The 16,582-nt window shown below is 37.0% G+C and overlaps 1 protein-coding gene and 1 long non-coding RNA gene across 4 annotated transcripts; one reads left to right on the forward strand and one right to left on the reverse strand.

The window, feature by feature from the left end:
- The first annotated feature begins 12,365 nt into the window (after positions 1–12,365).
- Positions 12,366–14,796, forward strand: LOC124348447. Of its 3 annotated transcripts, none has more exons than XM_046798667.1 (8): positions 12,366–12,726; positions 12,792–12,892; positions 12,950–13,074; positions 13,135–13,246; positions 13,307–13,536; positions 13,611–14,000; positions 14,075–14,265; positions 14,329–14,796. In XM_046798667.1, exons 2-8 carry the CDS (start codon positions 12,805–12,807, stop codon positions 14,636–14,638), a joined length of 1,446 nt encoding a protein of 481 aa, XP_046654623.1. In that variant the 5' UTR covers positions 12,366–12,726; positions 12,792–12,804; the 3' UTR covers positions 14,639–14,796. The 3 variants fall into 3 exon arrangements, with proteins under 3 accessions (XP_046654623.1, XP_046654624.1, XP_046654622.1); XM_046798668.1 differs by having other exon boundaries at positions 12,366–12,587; XM_046798666.1 differs by having other exon boundaries at positions 12,367–12,610.
- A 104-nt stretch (positions 14,797–14,900) lies between these two features.
- On the reverse strand, positions 14,901–16,233 carry LOC124348448. Its single transcript, XR_006919990.1, has 3 exons — positions 15,754–16,233; positions 15,462–15,692; positions 14,901–15,378 (listed from the first exon to the last, which is right to left on the reverse strand). It is a non-coding gene; the product is annotated as an uncharacterized LOC124348448 (long non-coding RNA).
- Positions 16,234–16,582: the final 349 nt, after the last annotated feature.

Genomic DNA, 16,582 nt, shown 5'->3' on the forward strand with positions numbered 1-16,582 from the left:
CAAACACTGGTTTGCAGATTGTAAGTTTTTTATGGTTACTCTGAGTGACAGCCAGATTGTTGTGGCGCTGTTTTTTTTCCAATTGCAGTTTTCTGATTGCATGGATTTTTTTCTGGATTGAATTTTTTTACGTTTATTACTAGTTACGGCCTAGTTAAAAGACTGCGATGTTGTTGCTGTTTCCATTCATGATGTGAGCTGCAGATGCGGGTGCCTCTGACTCGGAGTAGCTTCACCATCGGTGACTGCATGTCAGAGTTCTTGACGGATGAAGAGATTAAGGATCGGGAATGTCTGTGCTGTTCCCATAGAGAAGCCGTGATGAAGAAGACTGTTGTGGTTTGGCCCCGGTAATAGTGTTTTGTTTTTTGTTTTTTTTTTGGCTGGCCGCGTCAGCGTCTGCATACGGGAATGTAATTGGTATTTTTTTTCTGTGTGTGTTGTTTTTTCTGTTGTATTTTAGTGTGCTGATTGTTTGCCTCCAACGGTTTTCTAACCGCGAGAAATATGAGGCTCCCATTTGCTTTCCAGAAATGTGGCAACCCGTCGAGAGGGAAAAGGATTCTGATCAAGACTACGTTCTGTGAGCCGTCGTGACTCATCTTGGCGAAACGATGGAATCTGGTACATAGTTCCTTGTAATTGTTTTTAATTTTTTGGGGATTTTTTTAAAAGGGGGGCATCTGTTGGGTCAAAGGGTGAAGTGAAACTGATGATTAATAAGGTTTTTTCTAGGTTTGTTTTTAAGGTTTGTTTGATTGCCTTGGGTTTTAATTTTTTTTAAATTTTTTTTGGTTGATTAGATCACTATGTCTGTCAATGCAGATGCAGCGATGGAGTTATTAGACTATTCAACGACCAAAGTGTTTGGAGCCTTCTGTGGGACGAGTACTCTGCGGGCGCATATCTCCTTTTTTTACGGAACAGTGATGATGAGAAGCGGGCGAGAGCCATGTAGACAGGGCACGGTGGAACAATTGAACAATTTTTTTTTCTTTATTTTTAAGTTTCGGTGCATTTGTGATTCGTCAACGTGCTCCGGTTTTTATTTTTTTGGAGTTTGTCAACTGTTTGCTATGTGAACAAGTGATTTTATTTTCTTGTGTTTTCTGTGATGACAGCACTCGCCACGCTGGAGGGGTTGCATATTTTGTTTCAGTCATCTCACGAAAACAATGGTCGTTTTACTTTTATTTCTCTAATTTTTTTTATCAAATAAGTTTGTCACTGGTGGTAATTGTTTTTTTTTTTGCCTGCGAGGCCGTACGTTCACGTGTTTATTTTTTTAATGTTTTTTTCCCCTTCGTTTGAGTTGCTAGCAAACACGTGGTTTTGTGTGTCTGTTTGCGTGTGAAACAATTTTTTTTTCTTTCTTATTAAATAGATATATATGTTCTGCATATGAAAATTATTGTCGTGAATTAGTTGTGTTTTTTTGTTGTTATCATTTTGGGTGACTCTATGTAAATGGGTAAGAGGGCCAATGTTTGCTCCATCTAACTAATTCGATTGCAAATTAATAGTTGTAAGACACGTAAAAGTGTATTTTTTTCCCATGTTTTTAGTGGAATTTTTTTTTAATGTTTCTTGTTTGCAGTCTTTTATGTTTCGACCTTCGTGGCGCTGTTGCTGTTGTTGATGGTTTTGAAAGCCGTGGCATCCCCGTTTGATTGCTACAACGTAATGCGGTTTCTTTGTTTTACATGTGTTTAAATTATTTTTTGTTTTAATTATTTTTTGAACACTTGTCTGCAGTTGCCAGAAGCCTTCCGTGAGTCTGCAATCCATGATGGTATGGTATTTGTCTCTGGTGCCGTGCAGACTCACCATTGTTGGTTGCATGACGCATTTTTTGGAAGACGAAGTTTGTGGTGATTGGACATGTCAGTATTGTGATTGAAATGTGAGTTTTGAAGAAATTGGTGGAGAAATGAACTATGTATGAAAAAAAAATTTCTTTTTTTTCTTTTGTTATAGTGGTAATATTGGCGTAAAGTTGAGAACAAAAAAATTATTCCTGAAAAGTTTTTTTTTGGGGGACGTTATTTACGGATGAAAAAATAGTCGCCTTTATCACTATACCAACCGTGTGCAATAGCCGAATTGGCGAAGAAAAAAATGAATGAGGATGGAGGGCTGGAAGCCGTCCGCCCAGGGTCGGGACAAGCCAGTAGTCGACACCCCGCCTGAATTTGGTCTCCGTTCACTCTCCGTCGACCGACGAAAAAAAGTCGCTATTTTCACTATACCAACTTGTGTGCAATAGCCGATTTGGCGAAGAAAAAAATGAATGAGGATGGAGGGCTAAAAGCCGTCCGCCCTAGACCGGGACGAGTAAGTAGTCGAGTCTCTACCTGAAATACAGCTCCGTCCACTCTCCATCGTCGGATGAAAAAACACGTCTTTCTCAATAGATTAGCCCATGAACAAAGGCCGAATTGGCGAAGAAAATAAATGAATGTTGACGGAGGGCTGGAAGCCGTCCATTCTGGGCCGGGACAGACTACTGCCTCCAGGAGCCCCGTACAAAGATCTCTCTTGAACCACCCAGGAGAATCCGGGTCAAGATATTTCTACGGTTCAAAGAATATTTTGCATTGTGACAATGACAGTGACGCCTTTTAACTTCTTTTTAATTAACTTCTTATTTGAATCACACAACGCTCTACAACTTGCTACCATGGAGGCTCCCAAGCACTGAATTATGTTTCAAACAAAATCATTAAGACGAGATTTTTAAAAAATGTTGCGGTATGTAATCAAAAAAAAATTCTTATACGTGAAAGTGGAAAAGTGCAACATTCTTTTTTATGAATATACACTCCAAATAAATAGTTCCTTTGTGGTTCATGATATTTGAATTCTTTATGACCCCTATTTCGACAATTTTTTTTCAAAGTTTTTTGACAAAGTATTCCAATGCTAAGAGTTCCCGTGCTAAGGAGCAAACACGAGAAAAAAAACGAGTGGCAGTCAAACGATTAACAAAATATCATACCAACAACAAAATCTGATAACGTCAAGTATAAAAACGAGGCTGATGTACTTTTGTTCATCTTTGAAACGAGCCAACATCTTTCGTCATTACCTAAATCAAGAAAAATGAATTAACTTATTCTATTTAAGTGATACACTCCTTGAACACATACATAACATTGACCAGGTTGTTAAGGTTATCCAGAAGTTGAAAATTTATCTTTCGTAATATTCCATACGTATTTTGGAGCTGTATGAGCTTTTCATATTGCTAGTATTGGTTAGTAGTATCAACATGTAAAATGTTTATGTTACTGTTCGAATCCAATTGTCTAGTGGTTTCCTCAAACAGTAAAATTCAAAGTGGTGGCTTATTTAGCATTATTTGGTTTGATATGACCTAATCGTGTTCCGCATTAACTAACTTCAGCATTCGGCAAAAAAAAAATTCGGTTTTTCATCATCACGGATAAAAGCAGAAACTTCCATCGGAATGAATAACACAAAGCATGTGACCAATGTAAAATCCCTCATCTAAACAAACTTAAGCTAAATTTTCTGGCTAAATATCCTTATAGTTTTCGAAATTTTTAAGAAAATAGATCTGACTACTCGTTTTTTAAGGTTTTATCAATTCAATACTTTATTATAATCTTATCAACCCAGTACTTAACCAACATCATTACTTATTCATCATCGAAAGGGGCTTACACTGAGTTACAGAAAGGCTGACAGCGTGCGCTTTTTTTCAAATCCTATAGTAAATGGACAAATGATATAAAAATAATCAGTTTATCGAATAGCAACAAATTGAATATAAGATTAGAATAATATTGCTAGCGTTATAATGGAGCCAACTAAATAATTAATGTTGGATTTTTATACGTCAAATTAGGAACGGTTAGCAACAAAATTTGTTAGGCAACGACATGCTTTAAACAGATATTGCAATTTTAAATGAAATTTACATCTGATCGTGTCAAGAGCTAGTGACCGAGTGTCGGATGTCAGCTGATTCTCAGCATGGAGTTGAAATGTGAAAATAAAGAAAAGCGATAACTCCAACAACAACCGTGGGCACTCCATTTTTATCAAAGACGTGACTACAACTGGCGCAGAGTGCTGTTCGCTTGTTGCTTGTAGCTTGTAGCTTGGTATCGTCAATGTTGATATCTAGGGCGAAATGGAGTTTTATTCCACCCGATGTTTTTTCAGCGCATTGGACTTTTTTTCTTGGAAAATAGCCTTTGCTTTTTCTAATGTTGAGTTTACGTCTAATCCTTCAATCTATGAAACAATTGAGGAAATTATTTATTATAAATGCTAGTCAAATCCAATGTTACTCTTTCCAAAAATTCTTTTGACATAATATCAGGATTGGTATTATATATTTTAACAAACCGGAGTAAATCTGAATGGCAATGGATAAGCCCAGCAGAGTTTCCACATAAGCATCCTCTAAACAAAAATGAACGTATTTGCCGTCTTTAATTGATACAGGAGCTTTCGATTTCCTTAATGTTAGACTATTATGTAAAGTGGACCAATCACATCCATCAATTTGCATTATTTATTTCCCTGTGCTGGGTAACAATGAATATTGTGGGATAGCTAGGATCGTAGACCTTAAGTATTTAAGAAGATAGGTAAAGTGTTCTTTCTCCTGCTTTCTGTAGACTGCAAAATGGCTCAAGAGCCTAATTAAAGGCATTTGGCCGTGTGCGTTGTCTTTATTATTATCTTTCGATGAATTGTATCCGTTTTTGTTATCAAAAACACATATTCTGTTTTGTTCAGTTCATAATTTTCAATACCATTTGATTGAACGTCACCAACCATCGGGTCACAATTTTACCCTACCAGTTCTTGTTCAGGAATAAAAAATGACACATCTCCTTGGCAATTTGTATGATTCTGTTTTGACAAAAAAGTTTATTAAGAACCACCAGTCAATCTATTTTAACTAACGTGATTTTAATATATTCTATAGAAGTCTTCTAAAAAATTTATAGAATTCGTACTCAATACTATAATATGTTTGCAGAACCAGAAATAAATGTAGCAAAACCAGTATGATCAGGATCAAATCACGATGAATTAATTGCAGATTTATATCTTTGACAATTATTTCTGTCTAGAAAAAGTATAATATATAAATACTGAACATTCAATTAATTCATACCATCTCTTTATATATAACGTCATATTGACGTCAAATAGTAAATTACCAGATCACTTTGAAACGGTAGGGGTAAGTTTTCGATCGGTCTCAAGTTAAATTTTGCGATGAGAGTGGTGTACATTTTGAAGATTTTCTCATACTGGTTTTGGAACGCCTCGTTTACAACCTTCGATAACTCCCTAAGCTTTGTTATGCAAGGTTTTGGGTACGTTGGTTGCAATCTGTAAAGAACTTTAAATTTCATCGTCAGTCAGCATCTTTTTTATAACGTATTTTTAGCCAAAATAGCAAAGAAATATGTAATTTATAGCACCGTTGTTAACACAAATATATGCACACAACTGTGTATCAATGCCTACGTTTCCCGGAAATGGAATTTAAAGGCCCATTATTTTTAGTACAATTGTTTTGTGATGATATGAAGAAGTGGGAGAATTCTCGGTGATGACGAGCCGGGAAACAAAACGCCAACTCGGCTATAACCAACGTCATCTAAATTGTACAAGTAAAAGTATTAACAGTTTCGAAAACTAGTTGTTATAAGTCGCTGGTCGCTGTTTGGTGGTTTTATTTACAGTTTCAGTTTTTGAATGAAATTTTGGCATCGTTGTCGTTATTGTAAAAGCGGCATCCTACTATTACCCACCTACCACTCGCGGTACAGCTACCGTTCGTGTTGGTTTAAACGAGTAAACTAGTAAAAATGGTATTTCCAAGTGAGGTGTTAAGTTAAGCTTTGTTATTTGTTCTCATCCTTTCGTTATTTATAACTACGCTGAAAAGCTAATTTTAGAGATTTCATCATTAGTAATAATTGAAGATGGAGCTTTAATTATTTGTAGGTAGCCCTAATTTTTATTGGAATGGGATTAATAGTTTCTGCTTAAAGCCTTCTACTTTTTTTTCATTTGTTTTTGTTCATCACTCTGTATCACCCTTCAACCTTCAATCACATTTCTTGAGATCACTAACTGATGTAATTAAAATAAGACATATTCCATTGCAATTATTTCATTAAGTCAAGTTGATTGAAATGTGTTATGAAATTTTTAAAAAATTGTAAGTTTACATGTCTTCGTGTTGTCCTGTTACATGTCTTTGAAACTTTTTAATTCGCTTCACGTTAGGTTTTTCTTTCATTTGTTACTATAACGTTATACGTCGGAGCTGAAAAAAATGTCCTTTAACAGCAGAAAGAGTGGGGCTTATTCCCACAGTGACGAACAAGTAGGCTAAACACAATTTTAAGGTTGTCCTTGCCTGAAAAGCTGCATCCTTATATGTAGTCTTACGCAGCAAAGCGAGAATTGTAAGTGCCATCCAAACTGGTATGGAACCTACTAAAGTATTGGCCTTCCTTTCAATGGGCTACAACAACCCTTACTGTATCGTATGGTTCTTACAACCGAACCTGGTTTTGACGGAGGCGTGAAAATTTATGCTTTTAAATTACCAGAAACCTAGATGGGCCAGGGCATTCAATATTTTTTTTATTCCCCACCTGGCTTCAGCGTGAATGGCTTGGAGCCATGGAATTGGTAGATATTAGCTTAAAAAGCGTTGCTTCTACGAATAACTCTTTGTAGAATTCCAACCGTTGTAGAAACCCAAGCCGGTGCTGTTAATTAATTGTATTGCTATGTTCATACTTAGTTGTAATCCTATTTATATTTATTGCTGTTTACCGAAGCATTAACTCAGATGGAAGTGGCTCAAGTTCAATTCACAGGAGATCAAGGAAACACACCATTATGGCAAAAACGTCTAGCTTTCCAACTCAATGATGATGAAGGGAAAACAGGCGTATCTTAACTTGTGAATTTTTTAGAGGACGAAAATAGCGATTAAATTTATTCTAGATCTTACAAAAAATAGTAACTTATATTAAATCTTAACTTATTATCCTTTCGATAAATAGATTTTTGTTTGATTTTAACCTTTATTTTTTACGAACTTAAAAGTAATTGCAGTGATGGGCGCAGGCAACCCCCAACGTCAAACTGATTTGACAAGGTAAAGGTAACAAAAATATATTATGACGTGAAGCAGGCCAATTCGTCATAGCTAAATGCCAATTGGAAGACATAATTATTACCGAAAAAAAATGCAGATTAATTTACTGATGTGGGGGTATTTGTTTGCTTATTCAAACGTCATATCACCTATTGTTCCACATAAAAGATTTTCAAACATGAACAACGCTCAACCAGATATTTCTTTATTTTGTCAGACAATATTCATTCATGACGCCAGTTTTTTTATTTCTTGGTCATAGAAGAACGGAGAGATTAGTGTAATACGTAAATGATTCCCCCCAAAACTACTGTGACTTTTAGAGGCCATTTTAGGTGGTATTCATGACATGAGCGAAGAAGGTTTGACTATTAAGTCTGTTATGAAAGATAACATGGGTCACTTAAAAAAATCGTCGACTCCCAGCTTATATTGCCCATTCTCATTCCGGAAGAATTGGTCGTGCTTAATGCTGCTCATAGCGAAATAGAACTATCGGTATGTCTAGTAGCAAGCTTTAAAAATTATGTCTATACTCTTTAAACAATTTATTTTGAAATTATAGTGTTGTGTGCAGATGCAGAATCGTCATCAGACATCGGACTTTCGTATTCATTTGAAACGCTTTTCGCAGCGATTTGATGAATTTACAACTGAAATCCGGACGGAAAAATTCTTCTTGGATAAAAAATCCTCAGTCAAATAGATGAAAATTATTGAAACTCTATTTTTCAGTCAAGTGACAACTTGAACCATTATATTTCATGATACAGAGCGAAAACTTTAACTACTGCACCATTTTAATAGCACCTTCGACGAGGAAGCGAAACCATGTAAACTTAAAGCCGTCACCAACAACAAAGTTTTAAAAACCCTCAACATTTTAGATTGAAATGTTTCTATATTATCTTTTCAGGATGTCATCACAATGTGACTCTTTAAAAAAAATTCTAATTTTCATCATGTAAGTCAGGCTGTGATCATGCAAGAAAGTTGCTGGGGATCTCCTGTGTTGAGGGTTTTTATTTTTTAAGAATTTTTTTTTATTTGTTTCTCCATCTTAAAAAATATTGTTTAAGCTATTTTTCATGGTGAAGTGTTTCTTCTTGAAGTTTTTATTTGTGTTTGTTTGTTAATGTTGTGGGCAGATTCGTTTGTCATTTGTTTTAGGTTATTTTTGGTTTGTGAAGAATGGAATATGGGAATATGGGAATATCGTTAGCGAGGAGTGATTGCCCAAATTTCATCAAATCCACTGCGAATCTGGTGAAATAAAAAAAACTTTTTACAGCCAAGCAACTTTATCTTTTCACATGTCCCTTGGTTCCTATTCGTTCGTCATGGATTTTGTTATTTACAAGAAACAGAATAAGTGTTTTATTTTACGTTCCTCTCGTTCAGTTAGTACATACAGAGTATGGGATAGATAAAAACATTTTCAGATCTTTGTTCACAATGGCATTGTTCTTTATAAAAGGAAAATAAATGGTTACAATTGCCATCTTTCTCAGGTTTGGTTGAATTTGGTACTACCAAGAAGATCTCATACCACTAAAGTAAAAGGCAACATTCCCAAATACTTGTTGAAAAGTTTGTCACCATACGGTGAGCCCATTCACATCATCACAGTAATCAAACAATAAAACGGTCAGTTCATGTCAAATGGTAACTTAATATGCAATACAAAGTAAAACTGTAAGGAAATAAACTTTCTTTTAAAATAAAGTAAATACTAATATTGACCCGGTAACTTTTGTTCAATAACATTTGTTTACTAGATTTTCCCCCCTTACGGCTGCTATAGCGTCGTTTTCCCTTTCTTCAAACTGCTCCATTATAGAGTGAAGGATACCAGACAGTCTCTTTGCGTCCTGGTACAGCGGAATTTTGGAACAGATGACAAACAGCAACTCCTTGGTGGTTATCTGACGCACATCTCGAAGTGTTTTCAATTGCAGCCCTTAGTCCGGAAAAATGACCTTGGAAAACGATGACTTCGACACCGTAAGATGCAACATATTTTAAGAAAGCTGCCTAAAGAAGTAAACGTTGCTATTTATTACCTATGTTTCACGAATGCTACTCAAACAATCCTTACTAAACACTTGTGGTACAAAAGGAAGCAGCGAAGGTGTAGCATGGCCAAGTAAATTAATTTGTTTTCACGAAAAACATAAACTATAGGCCTACGGTAAAGAAGTGATGTGATCGGTTCGTACCTGCCTGCAGTCGAATGAGAACTTCACAAATAAAGCACTTGTCCCCTTTTGTGTATACTTTTATCGTATGGCGGGTAAAAACTCATGTGAAGTTCTGTATACCAATTTTCACGGTGCCGTACCTTGTCAACGTCCAATCAAATCAAGGCTCTCTCGATACGATGGATCCGTGCCGGAAGGCGTAGTAAACGTCAAGTACTTCAATGATTTTCTCATTCAAAACAATTTGCCTCTCATTGTATCTGTTAGTCAAGAGTGCACCGCAATTGTGTTATATGACACCGCCTCTAATTCCGTGATGGGTGTTAGTTTGCCAATGGAAACGAACGGACTAAGAAATCATAAAGGCGAAGTAGTCACAGATATTAGGCCTAAATCAATTATTGGCGTGTTTGAAGAGTTCTCTCGAGCAATGCTGGTGCTTGTAGTTATGGCACAAACCCTAATCAACGGCATTCCACCAATCCACATTCTTTCTTTTACGGACAACAAATTCACGGCGGAGGACGTAAAAGCTCGGATGCATTCCATTATAACCATGCACGTTAGCAGCGGAAGGTATTCTTGCTCCAGTTTGTTCCAGAGACGGAGATGACCACGAAATGAAATTTATGCATGAGACGGAAGAGTCTACCAGTTCCAAAAAGTATGCATTTTCTGTTTTTCTCGATTTAAGTTCGTCTTCTAATTGTTTCATTTAAAAAAATCGTTTGTAAAGGTTTTCCTGTTGGCCAGGAAACGCTCTATTCTCTTCTATTGAAGACATATTTCTATTTTGCTGTTATTAGGATTGGATGTGGCATATCAGTCCACGATCCCGTTCATTTAGGTATAAAGCAATCAAATGGTTTATTAATAGTAAAGAAGTAATAATAAGAAACTTCAATTATTCCAGTGGCGAAAAAGCGAATGAGATTAATTACAACGGGAAAATTTTTAGCGATTGGTAATTACATTGCTTCTTCCGTTCACTTGCAAAAACCTCATGAATCAAAATGAGAATGGTCGACATCTGCTAAAACCTGAGGATCTCAACGCACAGGATAAGATGATAAGATAATACGATCAGATCGGCAGAGAGATTATGTCATCCCTGTGTTTCCCAACTGCTTCAACATGTTGAAGGTAATAACTATGAAGACGAATTCTTTAAGAGTAAGTTCAACCTTTTTTGTTATCTGTGTGAATATAAATAGGTTTGGAAGCGACACAGTTGTATCTCACTCGACTTTGGCGCTATTGGATCACCTCCGATAAGGCTTACACACTGGCAGACATTTTTATGACACTAAACGTGTATCTTTGCGCCAAGTTTAACGCCCACGCTCTGGTACTTATAATATTATAATTTAAAGACAAACTTCTACCATTGTTTCAAACCATGGCTGTGTACCGGCCAACCATGTGTAAGCTACTTCAGAGGTAGCTGCTCTTGCACTGCGAACTGCTAAACAATGGTGAACTTCACCGCTCGCGAGTTTTTTCTAATCTCGATGCCGCAAAATTGATGCAACCATCAGCACTACAGCAGATGGAGTTATCATCCGATCTAAACCAACCAGAAATTCCTTTTAATATTGTTTTTCTGTCATAAATAGGTTTGCGAGTATCCGGCAAGTAAAAGTATTGCTTCAATAAGCAGCTAGCTGAGCAACTCATAAGTATTTTAAAAAAAATAAAAACCCAACCTCGTCGGCCGAATGTGAACCTCTTGACGAGAGCGATTACTCGCATTTGACCAAGCCGAAGATATTTTCAGCAGAGAGTCTCACAGTGGCGGTTTGCTACTTAAAAACGGGTACTGGCTTGTTCAAATCTACTAAAAGAACTATTTGGGTACTTAAGTCGTTGTATCGGGGGAAAAAAAAGGCTCGAGTACCGAATAGTCACCCTAACTCTAACTCTTCCTTTCTACCTCATCACCCACCTCCCCTCGCCTAATATTCATTCCCACCTCTCGCCCACCACCCACTCCCACCACCAACCATCACCACCCACCAGTTAGAGGAGGGGAAAGGGGCAAAATGTCGACTGCTGGACTTTACACAGAGTGGCCAATCTCCTTATCTCTGGTTGTAGGCCTATCTTCGTAATTGCATGTCTCACTACATGTTTGCGCTCATTCCCGGGATCTTCTCAGTAGTACCAAATGCCGAGAAAGATGGCAATTGCAAACATTTTCTTTTTCTTTAATAAACAGCCATGCCATTGCCAAAAAATACATTTTGCAATGTTTTAATCTATCCAAATCAAGTGCTAAATGCTAAGCCAGTAGTTTTTGGACAAAATGCTGAGCCAGTAGTTTTTGGACAAACTGCTGAAGTAAGGAGGACGACCCCGTTGACACCCTCCTGAAAAACTGGACTGGGGTGCGCGGTTCTGCTTGTGTGGATCAGCCGTCTGGTCCGGCTCCTGTGGATCAGCCTGCACAAACGGCGCTACCAGGTGGACGTCAGGATGGTCCAGAATCCAGATCTTTTTCTGGATTCTTATGATACCGAAATTTTGTATTATTATTATTATTATGGAATGAAAATAAACTGGGAGCTTCCCAGAATTACTTGTTAGAAGAAAACATAAAAATGTGAAAAACTACTTATTTGATAGATTATTATTTTATTGAAAATTGGTCTCCATAAGAAGTCTGTGCTAATTTTGGGATCTTTTACCACAATCAAGATTTTCGATCTTTTCCATGCCTGGCAACTCAGCATTTCTTGACGTGAATCTCATGAAATGTGGAAATCCCATCCTTTTCCTAAGAAAATTGGGAAAAGCATAAATGTATTGCATTAATTTAAAACCTACATTTAACATTTAAGCTACTAGGAAATGTTTTCGTCCTATAATATTTAAATATACAAACTATTTGAAAATGGCGAAAGAGGGCATAAAATAAAGGAGCTCAAAGAAACGTAAACTGGTCATTGGGGAACTCTGGTGGGATTTTGTTGAATTGCTAGCGAGTGCAATGAGTAGTAGGCCCTTTTTGTTTGGTAAAGGGAATTGTTTTGTTATTTGATTTAACCGTCGAGTATTCGTTGATTCCAGACTCAGAGTAATGAGAAATGAGATGACGTGGTTCGACGTTCGCAATCGTTTTATGAAGTGTTAATATTTCACTAAAACTGCTCGCAACCCAAAGCGTTTTATAAACTATAACCATATTTTATATAGAAAACTTGGGAGAGAACTCTGTACGTTCATTTCACACAATCGTGTGAGTAAACTAATACTGTATAAATTTACTTTTTTAAGTTGCAATTTCATAACTTTAAGACGCGCTATGTGATTGTGTGCCAGTAACATTTCAAACGTATTTGTGAATTCCTTTTCGTAAGAAATACAGAAAGTATTTCTTTAGGAATGCCTTACATTTCAATTTTTTATTTTTATTTCAGGTGTATTTTGGAAATGGATCAAGTAACAGTGAAAGGGCAACATGATTTCAGTAGGTCTCGTAGTGGACGGCTACTGATTCCAAGACTTAAAACCTGGACAGGTTCATTTATTCAGTGATAATTATATGTCAATTGGGTTCTAACACTTTAATTAATAGGAGAGAAGGTTACTGTAAGTAACCAAGGTCATGTGGAAGTTACCGAAGGTAAACCAGATTTCACTTCAACATTCAAGTCTGAACGTGCATTTTTGAGGATGGAACCTTCTTTTAACCTTTCCCAAGTAATTTCATTTGTGTAAGTTCTAAGAATGTAACTATCTCATACCTACTTTTCTATTTAGGTTTTAGTTAGAAGTCAAGAAATGAAACAAAGGAAAATGGCAAAATCTTTCAGTGAATATGATTCAGCAAAACAATTACACCCTATAAACTTAAAAGGTGGACAGCCAAAAGGTGTGACAACTGACAAGTGTAAAACATTTTGTCAAGTTCTAAATTCACTGTCGATTATAGTTAAACCAGGAAAAATATTAGAGAGAAATAATGCAGATCGCAATAAAACACCAACCAAAAGGAATTCAATGAGGATCTCTGAAAAATGCAATTTGTTGAGCACTGTTCCATCATTTAAAACAATGCCTCTTACAACAAAAGGAAATCAAAGAAAAAAGGTTCTGGTTACTAAAACTAAAACTCCGTCTCCACGTAAAACCTTAAGAAAGCAACGTTCTCAACGAAACGAAGTATGTTAAAGATGAAACCTTTTTAATCTGTTTTTTGTTGTAGTTATGCCAAATTTTACCTTTTTGTTTAACAGGATGAATTTGAAATTGATATATTTGGTCCTGAATTTCAACCGGTTGTTGTCATGGTCCGACTTTTACCTGAACAAATATTGTCACTCACAGAGAAGAAATGCGAGAAGTTAGCTGAAACTCCAAAAAAAAAAAGTGCAGATCCTAAACGCAAAAAACATCCCGACATTAAAAGAAATGCAAGACAAAAGGCGAAATTAAATCAAGAAAATACTGATCTCTGTTGTAGATTATCTAATCAGCGTCAACCTCGTACCGTAAAAGAAACCCAGCAGCTGTTGAGTTTTTTGAATCGTTCAAAAGATTGCGAGGTATTTGAAGACGAAGCTGCTAGTACTGCAGCTTTCTTCCAAAATTCGCCAAGTCGAACAGCTAAGAAGTTACTGAGCGAAGTATAATTAAGTTATGGTTTTTGTCACATTTGTTAAACTGTTACATTCATGGCATGTTTTAACTGTACACACAGGCTGCTGAATTATTGAATGATGATTTTGAGTGTAATGATAATTTAAGCATGAGGACACTATCAGAAAGGGAATCAAGTCCGATGTCGTCAGCTGTGTCACCTATTGGATCCCTTCATGAGATAGATGCCGAGATTTCAGGACGAGAGGATAGCTTGATGAGAGGATCCCCTATACTCGAAAATGCTTCCGAGTAAGTACTAAACTAAAGTTTAAATAATTTCCTGTTCCTTCCGTTAAATTTTTGTCGCAATAGGTTTCGGCGAGCCAAACTTCTGCATAGAACAATAAAAGGCAGGGCAAAGCTATTGAAAAAGGCTCAGAAGAACAATCATTGCCAGGAGGATTTCTCGTCGGATTTAGTAATTGGGACTTCCACTCCGAGCTCATCTCAGTTACTGAAACCACGAATGATACGAGCTTTAGAAAAGGATCTAAAAGAGAAAGCCACATCATCTCGTGAACGGTGGGATTTTTCAACGTATTACCGTGGCAATTTACTCCATGTTTCAATCAATTCAGACTCTGATGAATCTAGTACAGTAGACCCCTTAGACGAGATTTAGCTCGCAATATTCCCCCCTAAACCGCCGTGCGTATTTGTTTCAGGAAAATTAAATACAATTTTTTGGTCGTGGGTTTATTATTGAGATATTTGTTGTGCTCTTGTGCTGTATTTATGCAATTCTGTGGAATGCAATTTCAAAAGATTCGTTTTGCAACATTTTCCTTTTGTTTTTCTACTTCTTAGAGACGTGTCGTCGATGATGTCGATTTCGTTTTGTGTGAAGAAAAACTTTTGAAATACCACCTGATCAGTAACTAGTTTAAGAAACAAGTATCCATAATTAATTTCCCCACGTTGTATGAAAACACTTCTATTAGAAATATTGGTGCTCAGATGATGGTAGTAGAGACTAGAGAAAGATAAGGATACTTCAGTGTGGCTCGACTTGTACTAGTAACTCCACACGCAAGTACACGTCCATCCAACGTGAGCGCCAATGAAAGCTGTGAGCCGCAAACCACTTTGCATATTCGTATGTCATTGTCAAGTAAAGGACGTACAGATTGGGGGGATTCACCTGAGACGCAATCTGATAGTCCAAGCTGGCCAACTCCTAGCTCCTTTTGACCCCACGTCCAGGCAGACGGGAAAGTAAATCCCTTCCCAACGAAACCAGACGATCAAGTTAAAGTCCGATAGATTTTTCTCGATCTGTCGATATTCGAAGAAGCGTAGAATTGAGGGATAAACTTGACGATCCATTGAATTTCCATCGTTAGTGACGACTCCATGAGGTTCCTTTTACATTTTACATTTAACGTTTTACATAAATGCAAATGTGTTGATAAATTCGGATCATAAAGTGGGAAAAAAATTATTACCTGCAGGTAACGTTATGGCTTGGCTTATTTGACAGTCTTTTGGTTTGGCTTTTGTGGATGCTGCTAAGTGCGATAATTCATCTGTCGCTACTTTTGCTTCATCGAGAGCCTTTTCGACTTTTCTCTCCATATGAATTTCAAGAAAAATTCTTCTTTGCTGACCAAATTTAGGATTTCTGTCATTTGCTTCGAGGTCATTTGGATCTTTTCATCATTCAGTAATTCAATCACCTTGACAAGCATGTTGTTTAGTTTTTAAAAAGAAAATATATACAAACTGTCAATCAAATACCTTCACGAGATCATCAACTTTGACGACTCTATCACAAACTTGATCAATCTGCCCAAGGAGTTGGACAATTTTGAAGCTTCTTCGAATTCTCCACAGCCTGCTGTCTTCGGATTGAAGCAATTAATTCTCCTATGAAGACAATCTCTTCAACTTCAGTCACTTTTTCTCGCTCTTCTCGTCCTTCTAGGCGATCAAATGGACCGTCCAGTTGATGGATCATGCGGTTAACAGAGAGAAAAAGGCATTGGGCTGGACTAAGCGTTTACGTTCTGGTGCTTGTTGGGTAGCAGAAGACTCCAAGAAGTCCTTCGATTCCTCAATATCTTATTCTTTGTATTCAGCTATTTCTTCTTTGAGCTCTGTCAGACCTTCTTTCTCATTTAAGAGCCGCTTGCGCTGTACACCGATGCTTTCGAGTGCGTTTTCCAAGGCGGCGACATCAGCTGAAGTCAATCGGTCATCAGCGGCCGAAGCTGGTGTCAACACCTTAGCTTTATCGAAATAAGGAAACTCGTTAATGTTAGTCACTGGTTAAAACTTTGATCTATAATAATTAAATATTTTTTAAAGGATTTAAAAGAACAAAATCACATTGAATCACTGGAGCTACCTGCTAGCAACTCGGAGGCTGAGGTTAGGGATAGAAGAGCTGCGACTGGAACTGGTTTGACGACAGTTTCTTTGCGCTCGTCCTCGATCACAGTTTCTTGTAATTTTACAGCCAGAATACGCATTTCGTTGTCAATCTTACCACGACGTTGAATGATTGCATCGCACGTTTGCGCAACAACAGACTCTGGAAGCGAGGCGATTGCTACCTTCAGCTGAT

Source organism: Daphnia pulicaria, chromosome 7 (genome assembly GCF_021234035.1).
Source record: "Daphnia pulicaria isolate SC F1-1A chromosome 7, SC_F0-13Bv2, whole genome shotgun sequence".
Taxonomy (NCBI): Eukaryota; Metazoa; Arthropoda; class Branchiopoda; order Diplostraca; family Daphniidae; genus Daphnia; species Daphnia pulicaria.